The sequence below is a fragment of the Pungitius pungitius genome, chromosome 2 (assembly GCF_949316345.1).
Source record: "Pungitius pungitius chromosome 2, fPunPun2.1, whole genome shotgun sequence".
NCBI classification, from domain to species: Eukaryota; Metazoa; Chordata; class Actinopteri; order Perciformes; family Gasterosteidae; genus Pungitius; species Pungitius pungitius.
Window position 1 is genome coordinate 18721640 of NC_084901.1, and position 8872 is coordinate 18730511.

Here is an 8872-nt window from a genome sequence, read left to right on the forward strand (position 1 = left end):
TGCTCTTTCATAATCCAATTTTTAAATTGTAATAATCATCTGATTCTTGAGGGGGAAAAGAATAGTAGTTCTTATCCTTGTGACATCTGTCTGAGGCAGATCTCATTTAAGTTCCATTTGTTCATTCCTCTGCTGTCATTCGTGGACGTTTGTCTTTTAACACTATTTCTCTGACTTTGTGTAATAATATTTCACTCATCTCATTCCCACAGGCTTCAAGAGGAGGCTGCAGAGACCATGGAGGCTCTGCAGGGTGCAGGCATTAAGGTCTGGGTCCTAACGGGGGACAAGATGGAGACGGCAAAGTCCACGTGCTATGCTTGTCGATTGTTCCAGAGAAATACGGAGCTGTTAGAGCTTACTGTGCGTACTCTGGAGGATGGAGTGAGGAAGCGGGAGGAACGACTTCATGAGCTCTTGCTCGAATACTACAAGAAAGCTGTGCAGGATGCACCACCGTTGAAGGCAGGCGTCACCAGGTGATTTTATGCATCTTTGTTCTTGCATTACGGTGATTATTCCACCAATCTCATGCATATATTGATGGGTACATTTATTTTTTAAGGACCTGGTCTTCAGCAAACCAGGACTACGGTTTTATCATAGACGGAGCCACTCTATCGATGGTGCTCAACTCCTCCTCGGAATCCAACTCGAATCGCTACAAGAGCCTGTTCCTGCAGATCTGTCAAAACTGCACGTCCGTGCTCTGCTGCCGCATGGCCCCTCTGCAGAAGGCCCAGGTCAGAGCAGCCGGGGAACAGTGTGGCCAATATGTGTTCATTAAATACTTTAAATAATTGCTTTCACTCGGTATCAGGTTTTTAAAAGGTTTTCCCTGGGGTTTTTTTTGTTAGATTGTTAAGATGGTGAAGAACTCTAAAGGCAGCCCCATCACTCTTTCCATTGGAGATGGGGCCAATGACGTCAGCATGATTTTGGAAGCCCATGTTGGCATTGGTAAGAAGTTTCATTCGTGGTCTCTTAACTATTGTTCCAAATGGTGAAGCTGGTGTTGCAAGGCTCGAGCTTGAGGGCAAACGAAAAAGATGAAGAATGATTTAAGAACCACTGGCAGGTGTACACACAGCGAGAGGCTGAACTCATGAATGCTATAAGGCAGTTACAATTGCGTCCCAAAGCACTGGTTGTATTATCTGCTGTCGCCGCCTCCTAGCTGCAGAACTTAACAAATAAGTACATTTCTGGTTGTTTTATTAAGTTGTCATGGGACTTGTGTTGGATGGACACGGTACTAAATGTGTGACTGGTGTAGAGTAGTGTGTGATTTCTGTTGCTGTTCCAGGTATCAAGGGGAAAGAGGGTCGTCAGGCAGTGAGGAACAGTGACTACGCCATTCCCAAACTCAAGCACCTCAAGAAACTTTTATTGGCTCATGGGCATCTCTACTATGTACGCATTGCACACCTGGTGCAATATTTCTTTTACAAGGTAGGGGCAACAGTGACTTGACATCTAATGTTCTTCTGCCTAATAATTAATAATAGTTGTTTCAGCAACCCCAAACAAGACTGTGACTTGATTAGAGAATTACATGTTTGAAACAATCCATCCTCTCTGAATAATTCATCATGGTTAACCTATTGAATTATTGTACTAACGTTATAAGCACATGGTAACTTATGAATGAATTTGCATCCTTTTTTTTCTGCAGAATCTTTGCTTCATCTTACCTCAGTTTTTGTACCAGTTCTTCTGCGGCTATTCCCAGCAAGTGAGTATTACCTGAGACGCCTTGAGGTTCAAAGAGGAACATGAAAGGAGGCGGTAACCCTTGAAACCACACATCAGATTCTCTCCTCAGACTGGTCCTCCTCCTTCCCCCACAGCTCCCCTCCCTCTTGTTCTGATTGATATGTTTACCGGCTCTGTAGTACATCACATGTGGATATTACTTAATCATAGTGGCATGTAGGTGTGTGTGTTGTCACACACATAATGCATCATAGAAATGCAGGTATGGATTAGATAACCTCATGGCAAATTGGATCACATTTATGAGTTCATATTGTTAATCAAATTGCTAATATATAAAGTAAATTTATGTTATAAATGTTTTATTGTATCGGACAAAGAAATATGTGTCCATTGATGGATTTTAGATTTCTTTATTTGGAGATTAGTGATTTGCTTTGTTTTTCAGAATTAATATTTCATTCTTACTCATGCCACATGACCCCTGACCAAAATATTCCATAACTAAATGAAATATGTATATAAGCTTGCTTATATGATTCGCTGTATGAATGTGTGTTTGAGCTGGTCCTCTCCACGATATTAACCCCCAGTTGCCCCGTCCCCCTTCCTCCTCCTCCTCATCCCGTCCCCCGTCCTACTCCCGTCCTCCCATCCTCCCCAGCCCCTGTATGACGCGGCCTATCTGACGATGTACAACATCTGCTTCACCTCTATGCCCATCCTGGCTTACAGTCTCCTGGAGCAGCACATCTGCATTGAGGTTCTGCTGGACAATGCTGCCCTCTACAGGTGAACCTGGGAACCTTTGCTACGTTATTTTGTTGTTTCCCTTTTGATAAATTAGATTCTATGCAAACAGTGATAGATATATCTAGATAGATATATTATAGTGGGACTTTTATAAGGACTCTACAAATGTTCTTTTTTTTTTTTGTGACTTCCTTTAGAGAGATAGCTAAGAACGGCATGCTGCGGTGGAGACCGTTCCTCTACTGGACTTTACTGGGAGTGTTCCACGGCTTGCTCTTCTTCTTTGGTGTTCGGTATTTGTTCAGTAACCCAGCACTGCAGGATAATGGCCAGGTATGATTCTATTCACCTTCACAATGAAATCACTTGGATGAAGGCATTGTTTCCGACGTAGACCGGCTCATTTTTCATTATTTGTTTCTAGGTTTTTGGCAACTGGTCCTATGGAACAATTGTCTTCACCGTCCTCGTCTTCACAGTCACCCTGAAGGTAAACTTTTTTTTTAAGAGTTTGAAGATGATTTATTGTCTTAATGAACACAAGCAGTGTGTTGGATATTTAACATGCGCATGTAGTGACTTTTCTCTGCTCTTCCAGCTCGCGTTGGACACCCGGCACTGGACATGGATCAACCACTTTGTAATCTGGGGCTCCCTGCTTTTCTACGTCTTTTTCAGCTTTTTCTGGGGAGGAATAATATGGTACGTAGACAACAGGGCATAAGATGACCCACATAGCCGTTGTTGGCTGAACTGTCCCTGTTGCTCTGTCAGCGAGCTTAAACCAAAGTGTCCTCTCTCCTGCAGGCCCTTCCTCAAGCAGCAGCGTTTGTACTTTGTGTTCGCCAACATGCTGAGCTCCGTGTCGGCCTGGCTGGTCATCATCTTGCTCATCCTGCTCAGCCTCCTGCCAGAGATCCTGCTTGTGGTATTCCGCAAGCCACGCGGGCCCAACTCTCGACAGGTAGAGCCCAGACACACACACGCACTCTACTACTTCTCTACGGATCTCTGTGTGTCGCTGTCTTCCAGGTTATGTTAAAAGTAACACAATTTAACAATGTCCCCCCCCCCCACGGGTTCAATCATTGTTAATGAAGCTCATCAACACTGTCAGGGTAGAGTTACCAGAGGGATTTAAAGTAAATCTGTCACTATTAAAATCAGGTTTTAACGTTTTTAGCAGCAGTTTTTAACTTGTTTTGAGAGGGATTTCCCTCCCATTTCCTCCTGTAGACTACTTTCCCAGAAATTATGTTTTCGAATAGCTCCACGTAAGGCAAATGTGTTTCCACGCTGGTGTTCCGCACTTTAAATTGTATCTAGAGTTTTATTTGGGAAAAGGGAAAAACCCAACCAAATGTTTTGCACATATGTGGTTAATAGTGTTTGTTACCATTGCGTTCAAATGACAGTTGCTGCTTGAGGTGGTACAGTGTAACTATTAGAGTACTTTTTAACATTGTTTTCCTAATTGGGGCCCTCGCTTTCCCTTTTTCTCTGTCTCACCTCTTATTTCCTTCTCTCTTCCTCTCTGGACTTGCCTCCCTAAAGATGAAACATCGCCTTCCTTCCTCGGGGACATCTACTATCTTCATGTTGTCGCAGACCGCTAGCACTCACAGCTTCTCATGGAGTGACTGAGGTCTCTTTTTTTTCCTTCCGTCAGCTCTTAACCTTTAGTCACCTCGTGTAGCATTTCTTTGTCCGCCAGTCTTGCTCGTTTCCTACCTGTTGTGTCCTTCCTCTCTCGCCCTGTTTGACTGCTTCCTTACCCTAAAGTAAAGAAAGCAGGGCTTCCTTTGACCCTTTACCCAGTCTCCACTTCTGTTACATCGGGACATCTTTCATAATTTATATGTATGTAGGTATATAAACTCGTCTGTGTTTATCAAATTGGGAGGAATGTTCTCTGGCGCCTGTGTGCCCGGGTGGAGTAGGACCTGGTGTCCTGACGTGCTGTCACTCTTCCATTCTTGTCTGTCCGGTTGTACCAGTCAGCGTTTCCTCCCAGCTGCCTGTGCTGCTCCAACGCCTGCTGCCTCCGCATGTCGAGTCGGGTGAATGCAGCACGTCAAAGCACTCTAACGTGTGTATATATATGTATATATCTGCATGAGGCTTAGGACAACGACCTCATCCTGGACCCTGCACCGCCACTTTGTCTGTGTGTTATAACATACATGCTTTTAAAGAACTGTGGAAGAATACAAACCCCCTTAATGAAATGGAGCCGTTTCATAGAAAGGAAAGGTGTCTTAACAAGGCACCAGTCCACCTGTCCAGTGTTGTGTGTGTGTGTGTGTGTGAACATGTTCGTTCTGTGTGTATGAATGTCTGTCCGTGTGCAAGAGAGCGCACAAGGTGGAGAGAGCAGCGTAGTGATGTCATCGGTGTCTCTTGCCTCACCCTTCTAGAAGAAGCCGGTTCATTCGAACGTGGGGGGCCACCAGTCTCCCCCGTCCTCAGCGCGGCCCCTGCTCGTGAGAACCTTTTCAGATGAGTCCAATACTGTCATTTAAACCAGGTACCAGACCACCTGCAGGCCACTTAAGCCAATCAAAGACCAGATATCCCTCTCACCTCCTCCCCCTCAGCCAACCTCTCCAGCCTCTCTGGTCACTAACACGAGAATCAAAGGCATATTGGCCTACAGGCCTGGTGTGTTCCTCTGTTCTATAAGCTGATATCGGCTGGCTGAAGAGACGCACGTTTTTCATGTCCAATTCAACATTTTTTCAGATGCTGCACCTTTTGTGCCAAGTCTAGCATCTCTAAGCCTAATGTTGCAAGACCTGAAAACATGCTCCTTTCAGCCTCCCTTTTGATGCCCTGCTTTTATAACCGTCTGCATGTGCTTTTAATGGTGTGAGTGTGAGGTATTTGTTTGTTTGCTTGGTTTATGAAAGTGTTTTTCCCTCCGAGCCGCTCTGTGGACTGTAACGTCCTCGGTCCGACGTGTACCGTTTGCTCCGCCGGTGTTTGGCTTTGGCCGGTTCGTACAAACCCGTCTTGGTGGTCGCCGGCTGCTCACTTACCCTGGCAAAAAAAAGATGGATGCATTTGTAAATGCTGAGCTCAACTCACTGCATGATGTGACGATGCCTTAACCTTGACAATGGCGCCGCGTTACTTAAAGGGGGAGACAAAATTAACGGATATAAGTGCAAATGATCATATACGTTTCTAAAACTCAGATTATTTCTAACAATTCCTAATGTAGTAGTATAGTAGTAGTAATATAATGGTGTTCTGGTTTAAAAGCTAAATAAAATAAAATAAAAACTGTTTATAATGGGCTGAGTTTTTAAATGTGGTGGATTATTTCAGTTTTGTGGTTTATGATGCATTAGGTGTGTATTATTGTACATGTCAAAGACAAGGTAGAGTGTCAAATATTGGACTTGTGGTAGCGATTTGAAGAGCGTTGTGAGGTGTGACAGGCATCTTACACATCTTTGTATACATCGTGTTAAATGTTGGAACGTCTTTGTGGGTCTGTCTGTCACACCTTCCCATCACTGTTGACCGGGGGTCACTAACATCTGTTGCATAACCACAACATCAGGCCGTTTGGAACGTCGTTCACAGTTTAACTTCCATTTCTATTCTCCCAATAGCATTCAAGGGACGTTCTCCTACAAACATCCAGGTAATCTACAGCGAGACAAACCCTGCCTAAACCTCCCCCTCCGTCCACTGTCCCTCAATGAGATCGGGCGCACGTCCTTTTCCTGATTTTGTATTTGTCTGTGGTGGCGGGAAAGGTGTTGTTGTGTTTTGTGGCACGTGGCCCCGGCCTAACTCATTCTCTCAATTAACTTGATTTATTTGCTGTTGATTTGTGTCTGTCTCGTCCCCCCCACCCCAGCCCTCCCCCGTGTGGCCACCAGCTCAGAACGAAACCACTGAAGTGAAATCTGTCTGCTTGTGCTTTTTCCAGACCGCAGCTGTCACACCACTCTCCTATAAGCACCTGAAGGAGGGCCAGTGAAGGGCAGCAAGGGCCGTGCCCCGTCCCCTGCAGGTCCGCTGTCATGTCCGGTCTTAAATGATGATGATGAAGAAGAAGAAAAGGAGGATAAATTAACTGGGGGAAAGGATGCGAGGGGTTTAGCAGTCTTTTGACCTGCGTCTCTCTGTCTCTCTCTGCCCAAAGCCAACAGCGTGTAACCCTCCAACGCATGCCTGCAGAGCAGCGCCCTGCATTATTCAAAAGGAGTATCTGCTTACATGACAAGCATGAGTTTGGTTTTTCTTTTCTTTCTTTTTTTATATATATATACTAGCATACAAACGAATGCAAACATGGCTGCCTTGTCAGTAGCTCTATTCTACTGCTGTGTTGTAACAAGCAGTTGGAATAATGTCCACTTTGAGAATGGTTCCCCCGCATGAAAGGAGGCCCAAAGCAATGCTTCACTCCACTAAAGTTCTGCAAAGTTTCTTTTTTTTAAAATATATATATATCTCATTCTCTCCAGTGGTTCCACTTGAAATGGTTGTTTTACTTTATGCCTATTGTGCTTTTCAACAGTTGTTCTTTAAATGGTTATATATTTCAGTACTTGCACTCATGTACGGGTCTAAATTCTTTATGGGAAAAAAGCTATTGAAGGTGATTTCAGACTGTTTATAGAGGATTATTTGTTTCCGATGATAAATCTGCGTTCCCCTTTGAACGCAGAGCTATTAGAGGAGCTTACAGAGGCCATGTTCACCACTCGATCCAAAGTTTTGTGTGAGTGTGCTGATGCGCACGATTGAGAGATAGATTAGAGATGACAAGCAATAAGACATTGCTCAGCGCGAGACCTAAATCGCCCAACCTCAGAGATAATTTAAAAGTTAATTTAAGATGAGTATTAATATATGTGCTGTACTGTGTTTATTTAGCTTAGATATGTATAAGAGCATCTGCTCAAAGCCAAAAAGATGAGCGTAATGCGATCAGATTCTTTTCACACTAGTGTGACCTAAAAGTGAGGTATGTGTGAGAGCGAGAACAGCTAGAAACGCCCATGTGTCAAGAAAAAACGAATAAACAGATCACTTGAACCTAAAAGTCCCGAACCAAAAGTGCTTAGATGGTTACTGAGTCACACAAACTCACACACACATCGCACACAACACGTACACACTAACGCGTACCTGCACTAAAGCCTGAATGAGGTATATATGTTCATTATCTAGTTTGACACCATTTATCTCAGGCTGGAGTGTAATGACCCCCCCTCAGTCCTGCAGAGTCTACATCGTTAACACCACTCCGGTCTCCCGTCTCCTTGTGGTCGCGTTTTGTGACCAACGGGACGACAGGTGAACCCTTTTGTTCCTTCCTTTATCTTCTTGTGTGCTTCATACATTCCATTTAAACACGCCATGATTTCCAACACTTTTAAATACTGTTTTCTGATTATTCGCTTTTTGTTAATTCCACAAACCTGTACTGTGTATTTGACATATTTATTGTGTACTTTTACTCACAAATGTTCTACTTTTATTACAGCTTTTTTTTTGTATAGTGAAGCTCGGTCAGCTTTGTGCTAGTTGACTCGGCGTGTTACTCCAGCCCCCTTTTGTCATACATGCACCCCCCCCCCCCCCCTCCACGCCCCCCCCCCCCCACCACCGCACACTTCCCAGTGTCCCACCAATGAACCAGTGCCCGTCCTTTTACCAGATATTCGCAACTCTTGGTTTAAACCTACGAGCCTGACATCTGCTGGCTGTCATGGCGCCGGTTGCAAGTTCATCTTAATTTGTTCTTTTATGGAACGATTGAGGAGCTTTTAGGCGTCGTTTTGTTTTCTGGTTTTTTATGTAAGGGGGACATGAAAAAGGCTGCTCCTTACTCCAGGCTTTGCTTTATCGGACGTAAGAGGAGAGAACACACGGGGGCTGTCTGCTTTGTTACACATTATTACAACCTTATGAAACCTTTAAGTGACATCAGAGATGCTATTTTCAGAGCTTAGAAATATCTTGTAATCTAATGTATTGCCTGTCTAAATGAAAAGTATAAAAAGAACGGATTGTATTTTTAATGCAACCTTTTTCCAGCCACTTTTGTAATAAAACGTCCCTAAAAATGAAAAATACAAAGAAGCACGAGAGGCTCTGTGGTTGTGGACACCTTCAGGCACCTGGGACGCCTCGACCCTCCAGACCTCCACGCTGAATGTACCTCTTTGAAACCCGGATTTTGTTCAAAAACCCTGAAGTTTGTCTGAAATAAAGCAGAATGTTTTGAAGTTAAACGTCTCGTGGCGCTTCCTTACACCGTCTGGTGTGTCGGCGGGTGATCCGTGACGTAATGGGCCGTGATGGGATGGCTCAGGGGCTAAAGCTGGATCGGCTGAGTGTCCAGTCGCTGACCACACACACACACACACACACACTT

The 8872-nt window shown here is 44.3% G+C and overlaps 1 protein-coding gene across 8 annotated transcripts in view; it reads left to right on the forward strand.

The window, feature by feature from the left end:
• Positions 1 to 8729, forward strand: part of atp11c (ATPase phospholipid transporting 11C) — a 32752-nt gene extending 24023 nt beyond the window's left edge. Inside the window, exons 19-31 of one of the 8 annotated variants that reach the window (XM_037460506.2) lie at positions 213 to 479; positions 566 to 743; positions 858 to 960; positions 1307 to 1452; positions 1676 to 1735; positions 2381 to 2508; positions 2667 to 2802; positions 2894 to 2959; positions 3068 to 3171; positions 3277 to 3433; positions 4024 to 4114; positions 6090 to 6121; positions 6413 to 8729. In XM_037460506.2, the coding sequence (XP_037316403.2) occupies positions 213 to 479; positions 566 to 743; positions 858 to 960; positions 1307 to 1452; positions 1676 to 1735; positions 2381 to 2508; positions 2667 to 2802; positions 2894 to 2959; positions 3068 to 3171; positions 3277 to 3433; positions 4024 to 4113 (1435 nt within the window). In that variant the 3' untranslated portion in view covers position 4114; positions 6090 to 6121; positions 6413 to 8729. Of the gene's footprint in view, positions 1 to 212; positions 480 to 565; positions 744 to 857; positions 961 to 1306; positions 1453 to 1675; positions 1736 to 2380; positions 2509 to 2666; positions 2803 to 2893; positions 2960 to 3067; positions 3172 to 3276; positions 3434 to 4023; positions 6343 to 6412 lie in introns of those variants that run through there. The other 7 variants (XM_037460503.2, XR_009949814.1, XM_037460505.2 and 4 more) reach the window with 7 other exon arrangements.
• Positions 8730 to 8872: the final 143 nt, after the last annotated feature.